Source organism: Podarcis raffonei, chromosome 6 (assembly GCF_027172205.1).
Source record: "Podarcis raffonei isolate rPodRaf1 chromosome 6, rPodRaf1.pri, whole genome shotgun sequence".
NCBI lineage: Eukaryota > Metazoa > Chordata > Lepidosauria > Squamata > Lacertidae > Podarcis > Podarcis raffonei.
Window position 1 is genome coordinate 51,363,167 of NC_070607.1, and position 27,452 is coordinate 51,390,618.

At 46.4% G+C, this 27,452-nt stretch overlaps 1 protein-coding gene across 2 annotated transcripts in view; it reads right to left on the reverse strand.

Annotated features, from left to right (window-relative positions):
• Positions 1-1,864: 1,864 nt before the first annotated feature.
• KCNC4 (potassium voltage-gated channel subfamily C member 4) overlaps positions 1,865-27,452 on the reverse strand; it is a 66,324-nt gene continuing 40,736 nt past the window's right edge. Inside the window, exon 4 of one of the 2 annotated variants that reach the window (XM_053392802.1) lies at positions 1,865-2,208. In XM_053392802.1, coding sequence (XP_053248777.1) covers positions 2,096-2,208 — 113 coding nt within the window. In that variant the 3' untranslated portion in view covers positions 1,865-2,095. Of the gene's footprint in view, positions 2,209-9,854; positions 9,942-27,452 lie in introns of those variants that run through there. The other variant, XM_053392805.1, reaches the window with a different exon arrangement.

Consider the following 27,452-nt stretch of genomic DNA (forward strand, 5'->3'; position numbering starts at 1 on the left):
AGCCCTAAATTCTGGTGATCTAGAAAAGGATATTACGGTAATCTTACCCTCCATGGGTCTGTACACTCACTGAAAGAGTGGCATACCGCTTGGGAATACAGTGGTACCTCGGGTTACAGACGCTTCAGGTTACAGGCACTTCAGGTTGCAGACTCCGCTAACCCAGAAATAGTACCTCGGTTTAAGAACTTTGCTTCAGGATGAGAACAGAAATCGTGCAGCAGCAGCAGGAGGCCCCATTAGCTAAAGTGGTGCTTCAGGTTAAGAACAGTTTCAGGTTAAGAACGGACCTCCAGAACGAATTACATTCTTAACCCGAGGTACTCTTCAACCCAATGCTTTCCCTGCATGCCCAGGTGGAGACAGTTGCCAGGGTACCTTTTATCATTTCAGTAGATTCACAAGTTGCAGCCTCTCAGAAAAGGTCGACCTAGCATCAGCTATCCATGCTATTTTTTACTTCCAGACTAGATTAAGCTTCTGGCCATGTCTGCTCTTGGTATTGTATTTACACTTCTTAGTGTGACCCCTTCTTCTGCCCCCTGGCAGATGAATGGGAAGAGGTGGTGGGTGAGGGTGATAGTGATGGGGACATATTGCACCTCCTGTTATGCCCCCTAGCCTTGTGTTTGCTATGCATTTTAGTCCCCCTGCCTGCAGATGGAGGAACAGGAGGGACTGCAGGATTGTCAGGGACCGTAATGGGAGTCTCTACTACTGGTGTTATGGGAGAGGTCCTGGTCCCTTGTGCCTCCTGAGCCACTATGCCCTCATCAAATGCTTTTGCCTGGGTGGATTTTGTCCATCAATGCTCCTAGCTTGCTGGGATGAAATGGGGGGCAGGGAAACAGGCTGTAGCCTTGAGCCAGAGAGGCTTGAAAGGCTGAATTTGGCCCCTAGGCCAGAGGTTCCCCAATTCTGTTCTAGCCCCTGCACTGTTTAATAACAGTGTTAAATTGCCTAGTCCAGTATTAACTGGTATTTGTATTGTAGCCTCATATGCCTGATGTCTGTGGCTGTGATTGGTGAACGGTGACATCTGTTTACCGGTTATACCGATCTGCTCATATGGAGGGGAAACATCCAAGTGAAATACATGAGAAATTTTCATCTAAACATAGAAATTTCACCCAATGTAGAAATTGGATGTAAATGTCCTTTGGGGGCTAAATGCAAGTATGTTTAGCTTAGCTGTATAGTGAATTGGGCTACAAAGTTTACACTGAAATATTACACTGAATTAGTCCGATATGTATTAATCTTAGACAATAGAGCCAATAACTTCATATTTCAATATAGGTTACTTTCATGTGGATAAAGATTTACGAATCTGTGTGGGAGACAGGCAGAAGAACATACTCAGTTAGACTGGGTGTCATAGAAACGAATTAATGGTTAGCATGAATCTATTTTCAAATCACATTGACAGAGCCTCCATTAACTTCTATTTTGAGCAGCTTTGCTGGGTTTGGAGAAGGATGACATAGCAGAAAAGCATACACAACTAGCTTTGATCTTAATGGGATTTAGACCAGATTGTCATCAGCTGTAAACTGTTTTTCAGCATCACTTCTGAATACAGTATTACTGTATACAGCATTACTGAATACTATGCTGGATCTGTCAAAGTCTCAACCATTTTCCTTGCCCCCATTTCTTTTTTTTTAAGTTTAGCATTCAAATGTACCTAAAGTCTTGAGAGATGCAAAATGACCATTTTATCACTAAAAATGCTTCTAGAGTAAGTTTCTTTACATTCACAAGGAAGGTAATAATGCAACGTTTTATACAATTGCAAATTAGTATTATAAAAAATATTTATCTAAGATATCCTTTGTCAAAATCACATTAAAATATATTTTCAGTCCAGTGTCACGTTGTGTTGTTTTTGTTGTGGTAGGTCTTTCTGAGAGGTGCCGTCCCACAGGTACTGAGACATGGAAAGAGCAGAGAATACTAGCAGGGGCAACATTAGCAAGTCTGGTGTACTTCAGCAGTCAGAAAACCGTTGGTAAAGTCCAAGTGCTTTAACAAAAGATTACTGAGCAATCCTTTACTTACATCATGCCAGGAGTGGAGATATGCTGCCTCTGCATCATGGGACAGCCACCATATCCAATGTATGCTCTATCCAATGCAGGTTCCCTGGTATGTGATGGGGCAAGCCTTGCAGAATGTAGGATGCAGTCAGTTGGTGAAGAAGAGAGGCTGGGATGATGAGGGGAGAGGACAATGAGATCTGCTCAGCCCATCAGGTAAAATAGGAAGGGGTGGTCACATGGGTTGCCAGCAGTGGACCAAAAAGGTTGATTGGTCCATGCAGAAGCCAGGCTTTTGATCCATGCTGCACTCCTGATTGGGTTAGGTATGCCTGATTGTTGAAAGGACCTAACCACTTTTCCTAATTTGAGGTAATAACCTAGATTCAATCCTGGGTCGTCCTGAGCATATGTCACAAGCTGCTCCACCTGGCTGGGGTTACTCCTACAACCCTTGCCCTTCAGGAGTCTATGACTGGATGACTGGAGTAGACAAATTCACTATGATATGTCTAATACATGTACAGTATTGGAACAACCATGTTTTTTCGTTGGCACTGACCAGCAGAGGGCAGAAACCGTGTAGGAATTTCCCTGTTGCTTTTCCAAATGTGCTTTTCCATCTGCGGTTGATGACCTGACCTCAGATAATAGTAACAAGAGCCTCCAGATAAAATCTATTGAAATGTCTCATCTCACCAGAGTAATTCTGCCTAATTGTACCAATCCCAACTCAGTCAAATGACGACTGGTGGTGCCGAGTTTTAATAAATAATGAGAGACCCATTAATGCAATCATTGGCCACTTTCTTCTAGTGTTCTGAGACTAATGGACAAAAGTTGAGGAAAGTGGCAGAACAGGCAGCCCCAGGCAATTGAGCACTCATTGAACCGGAAAGATGGCAGAAGTTCCTTCCTTTCCTAGAAGCTGTTGATAATTATATTTTTTAATTAAAAAAATCCATACCACAGTTTGTCAAAAGATTGCATAGAAGTCTAAAATATATTGGGATCGTGAATGAAGTGCTAAAATTCATTCCCTCTCTTTAAACACTTTTTAGCCCCCCAACCCCCAGTGACTCTTTATTGAAGTCTGTACTATTAGCTCTGTTACAGTTGTTAACAACAGAAGCAGTAGTATGACCCAATATATCTTCATATTGAGAGAAACAAGGAGCTATGCAGTGGTACCTGGGGCCATTGAGGCTAGCAGGGCAGAACACAGGTAGTCCAACAGTAATTGTGAGCCAGAGCCAATGACAGGTAGTGCCAATTCTAGTTTTGCCCCTACTGACTTCTATAATGCCAACACTGGTGCTAAGAAGGAAGAAATGGACAGGTAGTGCCCCCCCCCCGGATAGGATGCAAGTAAAAAGGCAGGCAGGTAGAGTCTGGCTAAGGGCAGACTGAGGTTGGTTAGTGGAGCACTGTCCCATTTGCCTTGATGGACCAGCCTTCACCACTGGTATGCAGTTGTGGCTGTTGGCTATTGGGACTGCTTGGGCCAAAAACAGTAGGTGAAGCCAGAAGTCAAATGCAGGCAGAGGCAACTAATTCCCCCTCTTCCTTACTGAAGGCAGACTGAGGCTGATGTTACAGTGCTCCCTTCTCCTTAGTGGACCTGCCTCTCTACATGTGGCATGGGGAAATTCAGCATTGACAGGGGTCTTCCTTGCATTGCCAAACCACTTCAAATCTCATTTGCAATGCAGGCAGATATAGGCCATGCACAAGGTCCAATAGAAATTCAGTTTAAGCAACAACGATGAACTAATCTCTTGCTCAAATTTCACTCTTTCCAGATTTCTCCTAATAAAAACCTTTATAGTAATGCTGCCTTTGTGCCAGCGCTTTAAACTTGGATCATTAATTGCCCTTCCTTTCTTTTATGCATATATATATATATATATATATATATATCTGACTTATCTCTTCATTGTTATAGTAAGTGTATTTGCTGGATGTGCCCCCAGCTGCAATCTTATATACAGTGGTACCATGGTAGTCTAATGGCTTGACTCCCAAACAAATCGGCTCCCAAACGCCGCAAACCTGGAAGTTAGTGTTCCGGTTTGCAAATGTTTTTTGGAAGCCAAATGTCTGATGTAGCATCCGTGGTTTCCAATTGAGTGCAGGAGGCTCCTGCAGCCAATTGGAAGCTGTGCCTTGGTTTCTGAACCATTTCGAGAGTCAAACAGACTCCTGGAATGGATTAAATTCAAGAACCAAGGTATCACTGTACTCTTATGTCACATTGCGATGAATGGGACTTACTGTTGTGTAACCATGCATATGATTGCACCCGATTCTCTGTTTCCAATATAGAACTACCTCAACACAAAGTGTGAATCTACATGACTTGCCCACTCTATCAGCACTATAATTTTCCATCATTTCAATGAGAAAACATTCTGAGCACAATAGCCAGAACACAATAAAACATAAAATTAATAGTGAATACAAGAAAATCAGGAAGCAATTAATGCCAAATGGTTACCTTCAGAGCACCCTATGATAGAAATATTCTTCACTGTAGACAAAAGCTTGGCAGGGATCAATATAAAATTGATGTATGAATGGGGGTGGGGAGTAATAAACTTACCTACCTCTCCAGAAAAATGCCCATTTAAGGCAATACGATTAAATTGGGAGATTAGTAGTACTGGTGCCATGCCAGAAAAATGATAGGGTATCTTTCATGCAATCTTTCAGGATATTTTTTTAACCCTTTTACTTCTGAAAAATAAACCAGTGCTTCTGGTCAAGGCTTGACACTGTTGAAGCAATTCTAGCATGAGTATTCACAACATTCTCTAATACCAGCCCAAGTAGTTCCTAATTTTCCTAAGAACCTAAGAAGCCCGGCTGGATGAGATCAAAGTCACATCTAGTCCAGCATCTTGTTCTCACAGTGGTCAAACATTTCTCTATGCGAAGCTCACAAGTAGCGCCAGGATCTCACTCTAGGAGTATTGATGGCATTTGATCAGAGAATAAAGTCTACATACCCAGATACCCCAGCAGTGATAGTACTGATGCCCCAAACTGTAGGGCATCTGGGATTGCCTTCTGCACTTTCAGTAACAGATAGAAGACCCTTCACTAAGTTTCCAGGGATGTATCTTATCTATGCAGACTTAGCCCTGCACATCTGCAGGAAATTCCTCCATCAAGTTATGTAGGTCCTTCTGGTACTCCTCATCTGGGTATGAGGACAAGGGGACTATAAGATGTACTGTTGGAGAGTTACTTCTCAGACACTCATATGTAGTTCAACTTGCTTATAACAGCCCCTCCCCTTTTTTGGCTTCTTTAATTATGATGTCAGGATTGTTTCTGAGGCTGTTGATGGCATGCTCTGCATAGCTGAGACTGAGTAGGAAACTTGTCCCAAAGCGGAAAGAAGCAGAAGTCCCAGTAAAGGAAGAATGGATACAAAAACTTATGGAATATGCAGAAATGGTGAAACTTACCGGAAGAATAAGAAATCAAGATAACAAACTTTTTATAAAAAATGGTTTATTTAATATTTACAGATAAATTGCAAACAGATAAAAACATTAGCAGGATTATTGTAACAACCTGCAGTTTCATAGGAGTATATATTTATAATAGATAATTAAATGAGCAAGTTAAATGAATTTGGATATTCAGAAGATATTTTTCAATATAAATGTAACCGCAGAAAGAGGGGGAAGGAAGTCAAATTTTGAGATGTTAAATTGATTGTAAAACTAATGAAATGTATAAACTTGAAAAGTGTAAATAAAAACTTTTTTAAAAAAAGACATTTGATAATATTAGAGAGAGAGAAAGGGGGACTGAGTAGGAAACAATGTTGTTTTCTTATTGCCTCAACTGGGGCAAAGTGGCAGAAGCAATTTGGTAAAATTCAAATGTGTGCTTACTGATACATTTTTGAAAATGATATTGCCAGTGCCCGCAAGGAGTTCCATTATAGCGTGCTTAATCACCCGTTAAAGTTTTCCAGAGCTAAATCCAGGAACACAACCCAACAGATCCTATTTATGATATTATACTGTAATGTTAGTCTACATGTAATGTTTTTATATAGAGGTGCCCATGTGATCACTAGAAAACGTCTGTCCCTGAACACATTGGGCATTTAAATCAGAAATGGCCTTTTGACTGCCTTTAATCTGCCTCCAACTTGCTTTCGGTGTAGCCTTACCATATTTCCTTGGCCTTGATGGACAGGAGAGGCATTTCTAAGGAATAAGGGCAACATTTTGCTCAAGGAGGTTTCCTGACAGAGAAGTACAACAGTGTGGAAGCATTCCTGGCAGGCAGCCACTGTGGAGGGTTTCCACCCAACCCCCAGCCAAAGCAACAGCTTCTGCTTTGGGATTGCTTTGTGCAAGAGTTGGTTGAGCAAGAGATGGGGAAAGGAAAAGAGAGGAAGTGAGTGCGCCTGCACAAGCATGATAGTGAGCTGGACAGAATACATTAGTGGCTTATGGCTGGTGGGTTCCACAAGTCATCCACCAAATGACAGTGGATTGGTACATTATCAGCAATTGTGTTTGCTGCAGATAGGCTGTGGTTTCCTGTTGAAAATGCACAGTGTTGGAAAACAAGCACATTTGCTCCTTTACCCATATACACTGGTCTGGGAGCCCTGATTAGGTACAGCCCTATGACACATTAAGGAAGAGTATCTGTCACTAACACTTTATGTATGCATCTGTTGTGGGGAACACCAGCAGTAAGCGTGTGCCTGCTTAAAACGTGGAGCTGTGCTTAGATTCTGCTTTGTTAACAACGGTTCCGAAACACTGTCACAGTGCTTACCTGCTCAGGTAAACTGCCTGATGCGTGAGACATCCTAAAGCCATTTAAGCAGGGAAGGGGGAGTTGAATGCCCATGGCTGCACATGCTACCACTTGTGGTGATGGCAATTCAGTGCTGTGTTAAGATGCAGTCAAAATTCGTATTGCAAGGGTGTATGGGAAAGGCAGCAGAATGTATATTGTGCATTGAGGCATAGTGGTCTGTCACAATTGCTCCTTCGCTGATATGAGGCCTTCACCACTCTCCTAGGCAGCAGTTCGCCTTATCTTGCTAAACAGCCTTATTCTGCTAAATCATGTAAGTTGTCTGCTTGCCAGCCTAAACATCTACAAGAGATAGTGTACAGGTGTAAAATCAAACCTTGGTTGTCGAATGTAATCTGTTCCAGAAGACCGTTCGACTTCTGAAATGTTCAACAATCGAGGCATGGCTTCCAATTGGTTGCAAGAGCTTCTTGCACTTGAGTGGAAGCCAAGCATTCAGGTTCCGAAAAACATTCAAAAACCGGAGCATTTACTTCCGGGTTTTCAGCATTAGGGAGCCGAAACGTACGATAACGGAGGCGTTTGGGAACCAAGGTTTGACTGTACCACCTTGGGAGGATCCCAGCCTAAATACCTGTAAGAGATAACAGCTACCTTAGGAGGACCCCACGATTAACGACCATGGGAGTGGTAATAGGCTCATTCTTGGCAGTTGAGAAGGAGATGGGGGAAGGGAAAAAAGAGGAAGTGAATATGCCTGTATAGATATGATAGAGAGATGGACAGGATATGTCTGTGGGTTATGAGCACTGGGTTGTACAAGTCATCTGTCGACTGACAGCAGTTTTGTACTTTATCAGCACTCATGTTGAAACAACTCTTGGGCACAGTTTGCACTTTAAGTGTGGAGGCTGTATTAAATCAGTCCTCAGGATGGCCAGTATCACATGTGTTCATGTGTGGCACCACTTGAGACTTAGTAATTATTTTGTATGTCACAGCAAGCAGCTAAAACGAAGAAGAAGAGAAAGTGGCCACTCTGCACAATGAACCACAAGACACAAATGGTCCCTTATGTGATAACTGCCTTGGGACTTTCATGTGGGGACCATAATATAGAAGCCAACATCACTCAATACACCTGATGTTGGGGGGGGGGGCGTAATCTGCCTGAAAACTCATGTACAAGGCTGATTCAATGACACTCATCTCAAAATGCTGTCATTAAACTAAGTAGATTTGTGTCAGGGAACTGCCATCGGAGCCTAGAGTGGAGGTAAGGCTCCCCAACGATGCAGGAGAAGGGACCAGCAGGGAGAGAGAGCAAACTTCCTTTGAGGAAGGAAATAGGAGGGACACCAGGAAGCAAGGGGAGACTGCGGAGAGAGGGCTCCGAGACTCTTCCACAGAGAGCAGCAGGGAGAGCCCAGGACCTCCGTTGGGCACGCCCACTCTGCACAGGAGACTTCCGCACAGGGAGGCTAGGAGGAGACTTGGGGTCAAAGAGTTTTTATGTTGGAAGAAGTTCAGAAAACGCCCACTGACGGATTCTGCCAGCGACTGACACAGCCATGGAGAAAGGGCTGTCCAGCCAGGGAAAGGTTTAGCCAGGCAACGTTGCCTAGAGCTGCAGCACCCTTTACGCACAAGCAACCCCAATTCCTTTTACAATTTGTTTCTAAAAATTCAAAACTACTCAAAATATTCCTATGATGGCTTCGAGGCAGCCTGTTTATTGAGCATTAATTCTGATTTGATTGTGAGAAGATTATATTGTATAAAGTTATGACAAGCAATTGATACCTCACACTTTGCAGTGCATTTTCTTGTTACTTCCCTTATCCTGGAAATACTTCTCTTTTTTGAAATGGGTTTGTTGTGCAAGAGCACTAAATCCACTCTAATTGTGCAACCTGAATTTGCTGGTATCAATCAATCATATTATTTGTTTGCTGCCTTTCCAAAGTTAAAACCACGCTCAAAGTGGCTAGCAACATGTAAAGGAAAATCACATAATTACAGACGTAACAAAAGTAGTCATGGACAATAAATAAAACATTTAAAAATACACATTAAATGGTTTCCACATAAGTCAGATCTAAAATAAAGATTCAAAAAATGAATAACAATGACAGCAACAATGTTGCCCACCCCACAAAACTCCCTAAGCCATTTTAGAACGTGTCCTCTGATAGGTTTTTGGTTTGGTTTGGTTTGGTTTGGTTTCATCCATCTGTGAGAAAAAAGTTGAACCAAAGTATGTCCCCTAGTCAAAATGAGAAATTGTATCATCAACCTGTGTATGGGTATAAAAACTTTGAAAGTGTCTGTTCTTCAGTTGCAGTAACAGCAGTGTTTCCCTCTGAGGAGAACTGTGCTCATGTGACTGGTGTCAACAGTGTGCTTGCATTTTCTCTTCCCTCACAAGCAAATTCAGTTTCCGTCCAATTTAGTCTAATCATCCTGAACACCCTGATTTCACATCCATGTGTTTTCATTCTAGGACACAGGAAGGTTGTTTGGTCTCCTGTCAACACAGAACATCTGTTTTGAATTGTAGCCCCTGGCAGCAAGGAAGAGTGGAGCTGAGAGGCAGAGGGGGTGTCTTCCATTCACTCTAGTCTAGCACATTTCCTGCAACATAACACTGAACAGAATTCTAGCCTCCTTGGGCATGAGCACCCACTTGCAGCTCCAAGCTTACAGCAACAAGACGGTGCGTGAACCACCCTAGCTAGGCAGAATAGACAGCCTCCCTGTGGGACCATCCAAGAGCTGCATGACAAGAGAGAAACCTAAACATTTCCATGCACAAGTATCCAAAATGAAATGCATTTGTTTCCCTACAAGCAAATAAAATACCTTCTCCAAAGGGGTGGCTGTAGCCAGCTCACTTTCTGAACTAGGACCAGAAAGATACTAGCTCTGGTGCTTAATTCTACACGAGATCACTTGGATCATTAATTCTTTCAATTCTTTCAATTCAAGAAGTCCAAGGAATATTCTCCAAATAAAATTATAAAAGTCTACAATAGTTATCCTCCAGTCCAACATCACAACGTCGCCTCCAATATTAGGAAACATTCGATCCATTTTCTTTATTTACTGGATGGAGAAGAAATTGAAATTAACATGTTCACCTATCCCTATTTGGCACCGAGCTTACATTATTGTTGTATTGTGAGGTAACTGAGAGTGGTGTGTTTCCTCCTTCTGCTTTCCATTAAACATTTCTCCAATGCTTTGCAGTCTCCCTAGCTGCCCACACTTCCTGATCTGAAACAGCCCAATGGGAGGAGTTGTTTAAACATCTTCCTCCAGCTTGAAGAAGGTGAGGGAAGCCCTGGAGGCTGGTTATCATGTCTGAGTTCAGTGCACTCAGTGATTTTGTTTCTAAGGGGAGCCTTTTACCATTAAAAACAGTTCCACAATGATTTCTTTAAAAAAATGATATACTTAAAAAATAAACAGCTGTCTAGAGCATGGTAGACAGCCTCCCAGGATTCCCCTGCTTAAATGAAAGCCCATCCGAAGAAGTTATGGGGTTTTCAGAAAGTGTGGGCACCTGGCAAGGCTGCAGAATGCAGAGCACTGGAGATAAGATTTGGGGAAAGAAAGAAATGGTGCTCAGTTGGCCACCTGAAAGGCATGGCAAGCACAACAAATACCCTACACCCTATGAATGGGATCGCCACTGGAATTTACCCTCCTATTTGATAATGGTTGGCTTGTATCCAGTGCAGTTCTACGTTAGCATCCCATCAGCACAAGGATTTCCATTTGCACCAGGAGGCTTCCCCCCTTTCCTCCTCCCTGCCCTCCCCCCCCCATTCACTCCCTAAATCTGTTTTGGGTGTTCCCCTAAACCTCTGGAGCAGAGTTGGGGAAGGCAGGGGGAGGAGACGGAGGGAAGTCCCATTGTGCAAGTGGGAATCCTTGTGCTGATGGGATGCTTCCTTAGCACTGCACTGGATATAAGCCCTTGAATTCAGTTTCTTCTCCCATTAGTTGATGGAGAATGGCCAAAGAAAATGGGGAATAAATTTTTGGCACAGCCCTAGCTAATTGCCCTTCATTGCCCATTGCTCTATAGAGCTCTTCAATACGTCTGTAAATTAATGTGCATGCCGTATAACATCTCGGAAGTACTTCACCACCACTACTGCTGGGCTAAAGGACAACAACCACATCCAGAAGAGGATGTTGACTGGCAATATTCTAATATTGGGAAATGATATATAATGAATTGAAAAAAATGTTTTAAAGTACCTTTCCAAAAAAACACCAAGCAAACACCAGAGCCCTTTTTGTTGGGGATAATTCAGAGGGAAATTCCCATGTGTCAAAAAAGACTATTTATGTATGCCACTACCCCGGCCCATGTCTTGTTAGCCCCCAAATGGAAAATGAGTGAGGTCCTAGTCAAAGACAAATGGCAACTTAAACTAATAGAATGCGCGCAGCTTGCAGACTTAACATATAGAATAAGAGAACAAGAAGAATGCACGTTTAAAGAAGACTGGAAAATGTTTACAGAATATATGGGTAAAAACCGTGTTCATTTAAAAATGCTGGTACAATTAAGATTAATTCAACAGTGTAAATAAATTTTGATAGATGTAACAATGGATTATTGAATGGTTTAGTTCATGTAAAATATGCAGGGTTGTATGGTATGCAAAATGAACCACCGAAGGAGAAGAAGGGAAGTCATTGATTTAAGGTTGTTTAAATGGATATTTTGAAATGTAATTTAGAAAATGTAATATATATAAATAAATAAATAAATAAATAAATAAATAAATAAATAAAACTATATATATAAGATGTTGACTGGCAGAGGCAGAGTAGGAGACCAGTACAGAGAGAAGCAATGTTGTCATTATTGTTGCTTTTTCACTTTGAGTATCAGCCAGACTACAACCACTCCTTCCTGCATAGCTTCATTGCTCCACAGTTCCATTAGTTCTTGTTGCCTGAGAGAGTTTGTGTTAAGCAAATCAGGCAGCTTCTAAAACATCACAGTGGTTTTCCTGTTCTTGCTGCTACAGTTTAACATGACTACTTTTAAAAATGTGTTTGTTGTATGCATGCACACTTTCCATCAGAAGAGAAACAATACCATCTCCCACCAGGAGCGGAGGAAGGGGGGGTGCGGTGGGGGCGGATCACCCCGGGTGTCTTCACTGAGGGGGGTGACATTTGGCAGTCATGGGTGGGCGGCACACCAAATGTCCGCCATCAGCGGCTCGCTCTGCCCCCTGGCTGCAGGGTGCACACGCTGCTCCGTGCACCCAAGCGGCTATTCTGCGCCTGGGAGGGCACCCTCCGCGCCCCGCCTCCCTCGGGAGCGCGCCTGCCCTGGGCAGTGCAGGCATATGCTGTCTCCTATTTTACCCCTTGGCTCAGAAAACACAGCCAAAAAACCTTATCAGCATATAAAGACGGACGAAGCTGAAACACCCCACTGTCCCCAGTCTCAGGCGGCAACAGGTACAAACAGCAGGTATGGAGAGCGATTTGTCGGAACTGCAAATGACAGCAATTGAGTTGAAATGCAGGTCCACTGCGACTGCACTGGGAAGCAATCCAAATCTGAAAACAGAACTTTGCATTTCGTATACATTCTGATCCAATGGTGTTTTAAGATTCCAGAGCTGTGGAAACAACCCCTGCTGACTACTCACTATGGGGTGCTGATGAGAAGCAGGGCAATATGTTCTAAGCAGGTGGGAGAGCAGAAAAGCTGGTAGCTGTGTGGAAAAACAGCAGGGATGTAAAGGATTCTCATTATGGAATCAGGAACGGGACTCAGGCCACCTTAGGCTCGCCAGTCTGGTTTTTCTCCTTCTCGCCTCATTCATGCTGTGCCCATCATCACTTCTCAGCCTTTGGGCTAAGATCGGGTGGTATTGTAATAGATAAAGGGCAGTGGGTCAATTCACACATGCACAAAGTCACTTGATCGCTGGTCTCTATAGCTTGCAGTTGAATGGACAAACTGCTGGCATGGAAAAGCTCTGCCCACAATGTAAATAATAATCATAATCATAATATTTTATTCATACCCTGCCCATCTGGCTGGGTTTCCCCAGCCACTCTAGGCAGCTCCCAACAGAATATTAAAAATACAATAAAAAATCAAACATTAAAAACTTCCCTAAACAGGGCTGCTTTCAGATGTCTCCTAAAAGTCAGATTGTTGTTTATTTCCTTGACATCCGATGGGAGGGCGTTCCACAGGGCGGGCTCCACCACCAAGAAGGCCCTCTGCCTGGTTCCCTGTAACCTCACATCTCGCACTGAGGAAACCTCCAGAAGATCTTTGAGGAGGACCTCAGTATCCGGGCTGAACAATGGGGGTATACAGGTATACCGGGCCAAGGCCATTTAGGTCTTTAAAGGTCAGCACCAACACTTTGAATTGTGCTCGAAAACGTACTGTATGACCTGTGTTCTGGCTCTTTCACACATGCATGTTTATTCACAGATATTTGAGGCAGGAAGTGATGAAGAGGCCATAGTATTCTCCCTGGCAATGTGTCTGAAGCAGCTGGGTTTTGGATGCTTTGTGCCAGTAAAAACCTTTAGTCATCTGGGCACTTTGCATCTAATTAGCATTCCACTCCCATCCCGTTTCTTAGCACAAAAGTCAATACCTCATAAAATGTGTGCTAACCTCACTGAGAAGTCTCTTATGATTGTTTGGGCAAACACACCATAATGCCTCTCACTTCAGCTCTTGTCCTCAAGCTCCATCTTAATCAAAGCTCCTTTTGTGCAAACCAATCTCTGCATCAAACTCTCTACCTCTAGACGCATATTCTGTTCCATTTCCTCGGCTTTTGATCTTGTGTGGACAAACAAGCATACTCCTCAAATTTTTTTGCAGGAGGGAGGGTGCACACTCTAGAAAAAAAATACATTTTTGATATTTATAGGGGCATTCAGCTGTTTTCTATGCACATTTAGCATTTATATATATATAAAATAATAATTCTGGCCAGAAGCCACCCACTGATTCAAAAGGAAGAAACACATTTATTCAGAAAACACATTAAGACGTGCACAGGAATTTCAAGCAACAGGAAACAAGCTCAGATGCTAAGAACAACAGGGGGGGGGGAATACAAAACATACCTTCAATCAAACCCAAGACCACCCATTTAGCTTCCTTCAGTGGGGCACCCTCCATTAAACAGCATCAAGCATATTAACACAATGGGGCTAAGTTGTGCCAAGGCCAGCCCAATACATTTTGGCACTTGAGGTGGAGCCCAAAATGGAACCCCCCTCCCCACCAGGGAAGAAGGAGTGAGGGAAGACCTACATCAGGAACAAGGGGAAGATCTTGTTCCTGGGATCTGCTGCCGCAGTGGAGCCTGACGCCTGAGGCAGTCGCCTCACCTTGCCTCATGTGTGGGGCAGCCCTGAGTTGTGCCATCTCCGATGTTGTGATCTCCTCAGTACTATTAGAAGTGCACTTCTAGTACCAGCTCTGTACCTGCACACACTCCAGGAAGTTACAGTAGTAACTCAGGTTACATACGCTTCAGGTTACATATGCTTCAGGTTACAGACTCCGCTAACCCAGAAATAGTGCTTCAGGTTAAGAACTTTGCTTCAGGATGAGAACAGAAATTGTGCTCCGGCGGCATGGGCAGCAGCAGGAGGCCCCATTAGCTAAAGTGGTGCTTCAGGTTAAGAACAGTTTCAGGTTAAGAACCGACCTCCGGAACGAATTAAGTACTTAACCTGTGCTTTCTCAGAAGAGTTTGATGTCTTGTGCTTCTGATGAAGCACCCCCAAGGATGAATTCAGATGACATGGTTTCCAGAAATGGGACAGCTCCCATGAGGCTCGAGCTCAAGGTTTTAGCAAGAAGCAATTTCCATGCATATGCCAGTCATACAACGTGCGTCAAGTTACAGAAATTATTTGCGGCCGCTGTCCTGTGCCTGCCATAAGAAGGAGCCTTGACCTTGTCTCGTTGGAGAGCTTTGACAAGGTCATGGAGCCAAGATGGTGTTGGCTGCTGCAGATTGAACTGTGCCTAATACAAAAAACACAATTAGGATCCTCGATCCAGATACGATACGCAGTGTCCTCGAGACAGCCGTTTCCACATTGTTCCGTCTACCCAGTAACCTGGGTTATAAATGGACAAGCATTTATTGTACAACAAAAGCTAAGGATAATCTCTCTGAGGCTAGTATAAACCCTTTCACTTCTAGCAACAAACACTCTTTGGACTTCAATGCCTGGTACGATGGTATCACATCCACCACAGAAAAGGGTATCTTCAATTAAATGAAAACAATCTTTCAGAGAATTGTGTTCTCTCTCCCTCCACCTCCACTGCCCCAATTTCTCTTTCTTTTAACTTATAAAGTCATACCCACATGTTGTTTGAGATTGTGCTTTTTTCCTTTGGAAACAAATGTTAGACCTGACAAGAGCTGGCAGGTATGATTCAAAATGTGCAGAAGTCCCCCCCCCAACCCCCATCCTGATCTTGAAATGTGTTCTTTGTAATGTGAAATGTTTCAAAGCTATTTTGTTGCTCAAACATTTTTTAATGATGTGTGGCTTGTCACCTCTGATTGGAATGAAGGCCTTTAATGTCTGGGTTCTATTTTCTTGCACTGTGGGTATCTAAGGTGAATATTCCCTTCTCTTCCAACATAGAGAGGCTACATTTAGTGCAAGGTAGACATATGAACTAGGGAACTAGGGAACATAGAAATTGTTCACGCACAAAATACAGAATAACTCCAAACCGTCCAAACCCTTTTGTTTCCAGTGTACTTATTTATTCATTTCCATATAATAAGCATGGTTATATCTTTGAAGTCCAATCTTTTTCAGTGATGTTTTTCTACTTCTTTCTTATTCTGGAAGAATGGGCTTGGCTCTTCTGACTTTGGTTGGATTTTCTGGATCCATCATTTATAGAATGAAAGAACAGTTGTGCTGGAAAAGTTCTGACTGTTGAAAAGTCTGACCACTCATACTATAGTATCACTTGTTCTGTATTACTCCTCGCTATGGCACATGCCACTCAAATACTTATTACATATTAGTCCATATCTTTCGGACTACATTTAGGGGGCAGGTGAATTCCACGGCTAGTGCCAAAAAAACTACAGAATTTGGTTCTGGGTACTGAATCCAGAATTAATTTTTTAAGAACAAGTTTCTAGGCCACATAGTTGCAAAGCTGGCTTGTGGCAACTTCTAGTGAAATCTCTGAAACTAGAGAGGATCCCAGTAAACTTTCCAATGCTCAGCAGTTATGGCTTCAGTGGCTTACAGTGCTATCTGAACCATGTCTACTCAGATGTAACTCCTCTTCAATTCAATGCAGGTTAGTCCCAAGTAAGTGGGGTCAGGGTTGCAGTCTTACATAGCTCCTCATTTCTCTCCATGGTTACCGGAAAGAGAATAACTTGTTCCAAATAAGCAAAATTATGTAAAAAAAAAAAATTATGCAGATCACAGAATTGGTGCAGAATATGGCTAAACATTTTATTTTATTTTATTTTATTAATGCAGAGTATAGACTGCCTTGGTATTATGCCACCCTGTCTGTGCCAGCTAAAGCTGAGCTTTGGGAAGGAGACATGAGGCTCTGGCAGGGTCCTAGAGCCCACCTACCTCCTTCCCAAAGCCTGATAAGCACTCGCTCAGCTTTGGGGAGAAGAAAGGAGGACTCTAGAACCCTGTCAGAGCCCTACACCTCCTCCCTGAAGCTGTTCCAGTGCTAAATGGGCTTTGAGAAGGTGCCTTCCTCAGCTGCGCAGTGTGACCGCACCACTCACACTGCCCTAAATCTGCCTCTGTACATAGCCAACAATGTGGTAATTGTGTGCCATAGTGCAATGACTACTTCCTTTACTTTATTTATTTATTTATTTAATTTCTATATACATCTGTATGTACCCTTGAATAAAATGAAAAAGGGGGAAAAACAAAATGGGAGGGTGCAAGCAAAAAGAAGCAGGATTTTAAATACATACCTTAAGCATAAGGGGGTCAGTTATATAATGGAAACATGAACTGCTAACCGGTTTTGGGGGGTTTGTTTTTTTAAAAAAGCTCAATGCTGATTGTACTTCTGTTGTCACAAAAAGCGAAAAGGTAAAGCCACAAATCAACAACATTAACATAAAGAGGGGATGGGAGGGGAGGGGAGGAAGAAGCGCACTTCCTGGTAACAAAGAATATTTGCCACATTTGAATGGATTTAAATCACACCTTAGGAGTCAAAAAGCTGAAACAACGAACTGACTCAGAAATGCTGGCAGTTATTTTGAGCCTTCATTGAAGATAGACATGGTGCTGGGAGTCTGGGAAAATGTAAGGATAATTCCTATGTTTTGAAATGGGGGAAATTATTATATAGGAAATTATAGACCAATCACTTTAATTTCAGTATTTAACCGTATGCTAGAATATGAAACAGCTGCCCTTTGTGCACATAGCAGTAGTGTGCCATTAGGAACAGCCAAAATGGATTTACTTATACATTGAAGTGGAATGTTTCTTTAGGTGGCATAAAAATGGAGGGATTGCACCAACTTAGGTATGGTAAACTCTGAAAAATCCATAGAATGAAATGCAAGAAACTCATGCGAAAGAATAACTAAACATGCAATGGAGGATAAGCAGTTCAATTTCACACTCCTGTAAATGTGGCTAATACCATTTAGAATGCAGCAGGAATAATGAATATATGGCAAGGAGGACTTCCAGGTCCAATGGTGACTCACAAGCAAAGGAAAATGCTTTTGATGGAGGCCATTTGTTGTCAGAGTGGCCTGGTTTGGTTTTTTTCTCTCTCACAGCACGCTGAGCTAAGCCAATGTTTGCCTTAGTGTGTTATCTGAAGCCAGACTCATGGTTAAGCTTCCTCCTCAATAACCATGCACTGTAGCCAAGGTTTTTCTCTAGGCTAGGCTAGGCTAGGCTAGTCAGATGACAAGCTCAGTATGATGTGGGAAGGGAAAAAGACTCTGGAGGAACGAAGTAGCTGTGAGGTCTTCTTTGGGAAGCTGCAGGTTTGCATGGTTTGGATATGCCATAGTTTGACTTACTGTGACAGTCAACATGTCTTGATTGTAATGCTGGGTTTGGGTTTGGGCTAGATCTCTTCTTGGCATTCCTTCCAACTGACTGATCTGTGATTCTGTGAATGGGCTTCCAATCAGTGTAGGTTGCCTGAGGCATGCACTGGACTTGATAATCGTTCTGGCAAAGCTGCCAGTAATGGTAAGGTAAAGGACCCCTGGATGGTTAAGTCCAGTCAAAGGCGACTATGGGGTTATGGTGCTCATGAGGCCGAGGGAGCCGGCGTTTGTCCACAGACAACTTTCCGGGTGATGTGGCCAGCATGACTAAACCACTTCTGGCACAATGGAACACCGTGATGGAAACCAGAGTGCATGGAAACACCGTTTACCTTCCCGTCAAAGCGGTACCTATTTATCTACTTGCTCTGGTGTGCTTTTGAACTGCTAGGTAGGCAGGAGCTGGGACAGAGCAACAGGAGCTCACCCCATTGTGTGGATTCGAACCGCCAACCTTCTGATCGGCAAGCCCAAGAGGCTCAGTGGTTTAGACTTGTTAATAGTTCTGGCAAATCTGCCAGTACCTTCCCTTTGTTGGGTGGAGATTAGCTGATAATAATAATAATAATAATAATAATAATAATAATAATAATAATAAAATTAATTATATCCCGCCCTCCCCAGCTGAAGCCGGGCTCAGGGCAGCTAACAACAATAAAACAGCACAACAGTACAACAACACAACACGCTAAAATCATTCATTATAAAATTACTTCAAATCAAAACACTGGCAACCATAGGGCCAGAGCTGCGTGAAGATTGCCGAGGGAGGGAGTCAGGCTGTGCCCTGGCCAAAGGCCTGGTGGAACAGCTGTCTTGCAGGCCCTGCGGAAAGATGTCAAGTCCCGCAGGGCCCTAGTCTCTTGTGACAGAGTGTTCCACCAGATCGGAGCCACAGCCGAAAAAGCCCTGGCTCTAGTTGAGGCCAGCCTAACCTCTCTGTGGCTTGGGACCTTCAAGATGTTTTTATTTGAAGACCGTAAGTTTCTCTGAGGGACATACCAGGAGAGGCGGTCCCATAGGTACGAGGGTCTTAGGCCCTATAGGGCTTTAAAGGTTAAAACCAACACCTTAAACCTGATCCTGTACTCCACCGGGTTCCAGTGCAGCTGGTATAGCACCGGCTGAATGTGATCTCGCAGCAAAGACCCCGTAAGGAGTCTTGCTGCAGCATTCTGCACCCGCTGGAGTTTCTGGGTCAGTCTCAAGGGCAGCCCCACGTAGAGCGAGTTACAATAATCCAGTCTGGAGGTGACCATCGCGTGGATCACAGTGGCTAGGTCAGGGCAAGAGAGGTAAGGAGCCAACTGCTTAGTTTGGCGGAGATGGAAAAATGCCGCCTTTGTTATAGCTGCAATCTGCGCCTCCATGGAAAGGGAGGTGCCGAAGATTACACCCAAACTCTTAACGGATGGTGCTGGCACTAATTGCGCCCCCGCAAGAAATGGGAGTTCCCCCCACAATCCCATATCGTCCCGTCCCAGCCACAGGACCTCTGTCTTCGAAGGATTTAGCTTCAACCGGCTCCCACGTAACCATCCAGCCACAGCTTCCAAACATCTGGTCAGTGTGTCTGGGGCCGAGTCAGGATGGCCATCCATCAACAGATAGTGAAATATACTCAGAGTCGCAAAGTGATTTCATGCTCTTTATTCAGCTCATAGTGGTGAGGAGGAATGAATGAATGTCCCCTCAAAGTATCTGCTTTATATACATTATTTACACAATGGGCTGCACATGATTGGCTAATTCCGGAATTCTACTGTAAGCCAATCAGGTTGTAGATTCACTTCTATCTGGGGCATGATTGGGTGGTTCCTGCCAACCAATCATAGTGCTGCATTGTTCTAGGACCAATCAGACTGCTGCATTCTGAATCCCATTGTTCTAGGACCAATCAGACTGCTGCCTTTTGGATCCCATTCAACTCAGTACATAACACCCCTCCCCTCTAAGTTCCAGTCCTGCCCGGGAGGTCGCATTCATAGTCCTCAAGGTACGCCGGCGGCCTACGTGTGCGTTGCGGCCTGGGGTGTTCCCTGGTCCGGGGTTCAGGTTCTGGCTCGTGTTCCAAGGATGCTGGCTGTGATGGGGCTGTTTGGTCTGGTGCAACTGGCTCGCTCAGTCGTGGTTCTGGTTCCAGTGTCCTTTCGGCCTCACGGGTCCTCTCTGTATTTACTGATTCTGCCTCTCCTGCTGGCCCCTGCTGCTCTATGGGCCTCACTGCCCCACTGTTCCCTTGGGACTCCTCTGACCTGTCCTCCTCCTCCTGGTTTTCTCCCGGGAATCGTCGCCGTATCTGGTCGCAGTGGCGGCGCCAGCATTGCCCCCCATCTGTTAGCACCTCGTACGACACGGGGCCAGTGACCCTGGTGACTGTGGTGGGTACCCATGCTGGGCCTGCCCCAAAATTCTTTGCGTACACTGGGTCCTGGGCCTCGAAGGTCCGGGGGTTCCTGCCTTCCCCCACCACTACCTCATCCTGAGCTCTATCGGGGTGAAGGCGGTCCAATCTGATTGCAAGGCACCGACCCATTAGTAGTTCAGCGGGGCTCCGGCCAGTCGTTGAGCTGGGGGTGCTGTGCTGTGCTAGAAGGAATGTGGCAAGGCGGTACTCCCAATCCCCTTGTGTCATGTGGCGAAGGGTGTCCTTGGTGGTCCGCACCATGCGTTCTGCTTGGCCATTGGTGGCAGGGTGGAATGGCGCCGAACGGATGTGGCGGATGGCGTTCTGCGCAGTGAAGGTTTGGAATTCTCCTGATGTAAATGCAGTCCCGTTGTCTGAGACGAGAGTGTCAGGGAGCCCGTGGGTTGCAAACAGCCTGCGTAGTACCCGGATGGCTGCGGACGTAGAAGTGGACGGTACCAGTGCGACTTCCAGCCATTTGGTGTAGGAGTCCACCACTATGAAGAATGTTTTCCCCTGAAAGGGGCCAGCGAAGTCCACATGCAGGCGTGACCATGGGGCTCGGGCGGACTCCCAGGACTTGACTGGGGCCCTTGGGGGATCTGGGCAGGATTCTTGGCAGGCCTGGCAGTGTTTGACCCAGGCCTCTATCTCTCCGTCGATCCCTGGCCACCACACATAACTCCTGGCAAGGGCCTTCATTCTTACTACCCCTGGGTGTGTCTCGTGTAGGGCTGTGAGGACCCTTTTGTGGAGGGGCTGGGGAACAACGACCCTGCTTCCCCATAACAGGCACCCCTTGTGGGCCGACAGTTCATGTTTGCGGGTTGTGTAGCCGGCGAATTCTGGCCCGGGGCTGCTGCTGGGCCATCCCCTCCACACCCAGTCCAGGACCCGGGAGATGACCCTATCTTTCTTGGAATGGTGTGCAACTTCTTGTGCCTGAATGGGGCGGTCGGGAAGCAGCTCCAGGCTCATAACCTCTTGTGCAGGTGCTGGGTCGGGGCCTGTTTCCGGTAGTGGTAGCCTGCTGAGGGCGTCCGCATGGCCCATCGCCTTCCCAGGGCGGTGAATCGGTGCATACTGGTAGCTGGCAAGGAAAATTGACCACCTGAGGACGCGAGGAGACAGCACTTGGGGGGTCTGCTTTTCGGGGGCAAACAAGCCAAGCAACGGCTTGTGGTCAGTCACCACGGTGAAGGGCCGCCCGTACAAGAAATCATGGAATTTTTTCACTCCCTTCACGATTGCCAGACCCTCCTTGTCGATTTGCGAGTAGTTCCGCTCGGTTGCAGTGAGTGTCTGGGAAAAGTATGCCACCAGTACCTCTCTTCCATCCAGGAGTTGGTGTCCCAGGACAGCGCCGATGCCATAGGGCGAGGCGTCACATGCTAGCATCACTGGCAGCTTCTCGTCGAAGTGTGCCAAGACCGAGTTTGAGACAAGCAAGTCCTTGACTGCCTGGAATGCGGCCTCCTGGCACTGGCCCCACACCCAAGGGGCCCGCTTCTCCAGGAGTCTGTGTAGGGGCTCCGCTACCGCCACCTTGTGGGGAAGGAAGGAATGGTAAAAGTTCAATAGTCCCAAGAAGGCCTGGAGTTCAGTCTTGCTCTTGGGCGCTGGGGCATCACAAATGGCCCGTACCTTGTCCCCAGTCGGGTGGACCCCTTCTGCGTCCACCATAAATCCCAGAAAGTCCACCTGAGGCACTCCTAGTAGACATTTTTCCCGCTTCACCTTGAGACCTGCCATCTGGAAACGGTGCAGAACGGTGTGGAGGCGGTCCTCAAACTCCTCTGGTGTGGGCCCGGCAATCAACACATCATCGAAGAAGGGGGTGACGCCAGGAATCCCTTTAAGGAGCGAGTCCATTAGATTCTGGAATATGCCTGGAGCCACGCTGACACCGAATTGCAGCCGCTTTACCCTGAACGCTCCTCTGTGCGTCACAATCGTCTGTGCCTCTGCTGTGGCCTCATCTACTGGCAGCTGTTGATATGCTTGGGCCAAGTCCAGCTTGCCAAAAATTTTCGACCCAGCCAGGGTAGCAAGAACATGGCTGACCACTGGCACTGGGTATGCATGGGCCGTGAGGGCCTTGTTTATGGTACATTTGTAGTCTGCGCAGATGCGGACCGAACCATTAGGCTTGACGGGTGTGACGATTGGGGTTTCCCAGGGGGCATTAGGCACCGGCTCCAGCACTCCTTGCTCCACGAGCCGGTCCAATTCCTCGTCTATACGGGGTTTCAGGGCGAACGGGACCCAGCGGGCCTTGAGCCTGACTGGTCGTACTGCGGGGTCAAGCTGTAGAGCAATGGGGGGGCCCGTATACTGTCCCAATTTCCCATCGAAAACCCCCGGAAATTCCTTGCATATGGCGTCCACGTCCACTTGTAAGCTAGTGTTGTTCACCCCGGTGACAGCTAGCCCCAGTGGTCCAAACCATGCCAATCCCAGTAAGCTAATGTAGGGGCCCTTGACGACAAGCAAGTCCAGTTGCCGCGTCCGCCCTCGGTATTGCACCCTGAAGGTCCCCACCCCAATTGTGGGGACCTTACGTTTCTGGAAGTCCCGGAGGGTGAATGGGGCCGGCCTGAGTTTAGGACCCCCAGTAGGACACAGTTTCCTTAAGGTCCTTGCCAAGATTATGGATAGAGTTGAACCTGTGTCAAGCTCCATGCGGCATGGGGCCCCCTCTATCTGTACCTCTACATAAATTTTCTCTACGTTGGGGTGGGGCAATTTCGTCAAGGCAGGTGTGGTATGTGGGCTGCTTGAGTGCACTGCTGTACTCGGTGCACCTCCTCCCTGTCGGATCCTAAATCGTCGGTGAGGTCTTCGTGGTGGACCCTCAGTTGGGACGGCAGGCTCGGCCGTGCCTCTTGCGTCAACCTCTCGGCAGCTTCTGTTGCCAGGGCCTCCTCCAGAGCGACCTGGAACGTTAGGTCCTTCTTAGCGTAGAGGCATCGTTGCAGCTTCTCATCATTCAGGTCACCGACGAGGCGGTCACGAAGCATGTTCTCCAGCTCTGAGAAGTTGCAGAACCGGGCGGCTTGGCGGAGAGAGGTCACAAACCCAGTTATGGTTTCCCCAGGGGCTTGCCGCTTTGTGTAGAAGGCATTTCAACAAGCCACCACTGAGGGCTGCGGCGAAAAGTGCCCCTTCAGCTGTTCCATTATTGTTTTGTATGGAAGAGTAGCAACGTCTTCAGGCGCAAGGAGAGCCGGGCGATTTCAAACGTCTCCTCTCCACAGACGCTGAAGAATATCGCCCTCTTCTTGGCATCTTCTTCGTCGGTGACCCCTTTGGCTTCTAGGAGGAAGGTGAAACGGGAGGCGTATGCCTCCCAGTCTCTGGATGCTGGGTTGAACGGCGAGAAGCTGCTGTCGGTTGCCATTCTGAGTTCCTTGTGTCCCGGAGCTGAAGCCTGGATACACGGTGCGAGGCAGTGGTGCGGCAGGTGGCGGTGCTGCAGTGCTGTGTGTGGCAGTCAGCTCAGCGGGATCCCATCCTCGTCGCCAGTGAAATATACTCAGAGTCGCAAAGTGATTTCATGCTCTTTATTCAGCTCATAGTGGTGAGGAGGAATGAATGAATGTCCCCTCAAAGTATCTGCTTTATATACATTATTTACACAATGGGCTGCACATGATTGGCTAATTCCGGAATTCTACTGTAAGCCAATCAGGTTGTGGATTCACTTCTATCTGGGGCATGATTGGGTGGTTCCTGCCAACCAATCATAGTGCTGCATTGTTCTAGGACCAATCAGACTGCTGCATTCTGAATCCTATTGTTCTAGGACCAATCAGACTGCTGCCTTTTGGATCCCATTCAACTCAGTACATAACAGATAGAGTTGGGTGTCATCAGCATACTGATGGCAACCCAGCCCAAAACTCCGGACAAGCTGGGCGAGGGGGCGCATAAAGATGTTGAAAAGCATCGGGGAGAGTATCGCACCCTGAGGTACTCCACACACCAAGGAGTGGTGCGATGACAATTCCCCCCCAAGCGCCACCCTCTGTCCCCGACCAGAGAGAAACGAGCGCAGCCATTGAAGGACTGTGCCCTGGATCCCCACGTCGGCAAGGTGGTGGTCCAGGAGTTCGTGATCGACCATGTTGAAAGCTGCTGACAGATCTAGAAGAATCAGCAGCCCCGACCCGCCTCAATCCAGCTGTCTACGAAGATCATCTGTTAGGGCAACCAGAGCCGTCTCGGTCCCATGACCAGCGCGGAAGCCGGACTGGAATGGATCCAGAGCTGGTGTTTCATCCAGAAACCCACCAAGCTGTTCAGCAACCGCTCTCTCAATCACGTTACCCAGGAACGGAAGATTCTAAACCGGGCGGTAATTGGATAGATCTAAAGGATCTAATGATATTTTCTTTAAGAGCGGGCGCACCACTGCCTCCTTCAGTTCCCCTGGAAATGTCCCCGTGCCAAGGGACAAATTGATGATATCCCCCAGGAGGGCCCGCACCTCGTCTGGACACGCTCTAATCAGCCAAGACGGGCACGGGTCGAGAGGACAGGTGGTGGGCTTTCCAACTTGGAGGAGTCTGTCCACATCGGCTGGGGATATCCGGTCGAAGTGGTCCAATACTGGACCCGAGGACAGTCGAGGGGCCTCCAGTTCCTTTATTGTATCCAAATTGGCAGGGAGGTCATGGCGGAGCAACAAGACCTTCTCCGCAAAAAAGCTCGCAAATGCCTCACAGCTGTGTACCAAATTGTTATTTAAATTTGGCTGTCCCTCAAGGGACGTTAAAGACCTAATTATACTAAATAATTGCGCCGAGCGAGAGCTAGCGGATGCAATGGAGGCCGAGAAGTAAGACTTCACCGCCATCTCGTAGGTTTTCATAAAAGCCCTATAAGATGTTCTTGAGGCTCCGTCATGGGTACCCCGCCATACTCGCTCTAACCGTCTGAGGTCCCGCTTCATTTTCCAGAGCTCCTCGGTAAACCAGGGAGCCCGATTTCTGCGGGGTCGCAGAGGGCACTTAGGTGCGATCTCATCAATGGCTGCCAGGAGCAGGATATTCCAGCCCTCAACAAGCTCAGTCAATGAGTCGCCAGGGGGAGCAAGGTCCCGCAAGGCCTGACGGAATCTATCAGGGTCCATCAGCCTCTGCAGGCGAGCCCAAATTGGCTCGCCACCTAAGCAGGGTGGGGGTGGAAAATCAATCCTGGCTTTCAGAGTGTAGTGATCAGACCATGGCACCTTCATCGAAGGAGACATGATCACATCTATACCTACGCCAAAGATCAAATCCAGCGTGTGGCCCGCTTGATGTGTGGGGCCCGAAACAAACTGGGAGAGCCCTAGTGTCGCCATGGAAGACACCAGGTCCAGAGCCTGTGAGGAGGAAATGGCATCAGCATGGATGTTGAAGTCCCCCAATACCAATAGGTTAGGGAACTCCAAGGCCCAGCCGGCCACCACCTCCAGTAGGCCTGACAGGGTGGCTGCTGGTGCACTAGGTGGCCGGTACACCAGCCAGACAGCCAAGCTCTCCTCGGAGCCCCACACTAGGCCAACACATTCAATGCCGGGGATCGATGGCGATGGTAGAGCCCTGATGAGCAAGTTATTGGCCAGAGACAGTTGTAAATGGGGGAGAGTCATTTTGGAGAAGGGAACATGCCTTTCTTTGACAGCAATGTCATCAAGCTATGTGTGTGAAGAAATCTCAGTTTGGAGAAAGGGAGAATGGGAAACAGGGCCAGCTCAAGATGTTCTACCATCTGAAGCAAAGCCGCTGCCACCCCACATGCTGCTCCCTCCCAGTGCTGACCTCATCCTTTCTCCTCCTCCTCTTGACTTTGCAGCTGCAGCAGCGGTGGCAGTGCAGATGTTCTGTGGCTATCCAGGTTTCCCAGCTGACAAAGCCTCATTCTGATGAATGACCCTCGGGAATGTGGGGTCCTTGCAGAGCAAAGCAAGGTGGGCCAGGCAGCCTCAAAGATATCTCAGCGAATCCTTTTGAGATTTAAAAGTAGCAAGCAAAGTTTAAACATTAAAAGTTAAACCTTAAACAGTATTTGTTGTGGCAAAGCATCAGAGGGGCAGGCAATCTCTGAACCCTTCCCCAGAGCAAGATATGGGTGATCTGCTGCTACTGAAGAGTCCTGTAGGAACACAGCTGACCACTAATAATAATAATAATAATAATAATAATAATAATAATAATAATAATAATATCTTTATTGTCATTGCCCCCTCTCAGGGACAACGAAATTACTTGATTGCTCCATAAAAACACTAATTAAAACAATACAGTATAGTACAGCAAGGAAGATTAGATGACTTTCAAAGTCCAGGCTTCCCATTCAGGGCCGAGATCGCTCTGGAGAAGAAGCTGTTCTTAAGACGGCTCGTTCTTGTCTTCATCGTCCTGTATCTCCGTCCTGACGGCAGGAGCTCGAAGAGACAGTGACCAGGATGTGATGGATCTTTTACTATGTCCAGTGCCTTCCTATGGCACCTTGTGGCATAAATCTGCTCTAAGGTGGAGAGTGGGCAGCCAACAATGCTCTCTGCTGCCTTAACAACTCTGCACAACCCCATCCTGTCCTGGGTAGTACAGGATGCTGCAAGAACAAGGGGGGCAGCATTCCTAGAGAGCTAAATGGTGGTGGTGGGTGTTCAAATTCTATGCCCTTCCTAACCAGCTGCCTGATGTGAAGTGAAGGAGTGGGTTGACCTTGCTGAGGAAAGGAAATCTTAGGATGCTGGTTGTTCTCCATGAAATCTGACATGGATGCAGCAGGTTTGGGGGCATCTGTTGCAGATTCACAGTGCTAATGCTTAACCTGCACATTTATAAAAAAGGTAAAGGACCCCTGGCAGTTAAGTCCAGTTGCGAACGACTTGGGGGTTGTGGCGCTCATCTCGCTTTACTGGCTGAGGAAGCCAGTGTTTGTCACAGACAGTTTTTTCCGGGTCATGTGGCCAGCATGACTAAGCCGCTTCTGGCGAAACCAGAGCAATGCACGGAAACGCCATTTACCTTCCCGCCGGAGCAGTACCTATTTATCTACTTGCACTTTGACGTGCTTTCAAAATGC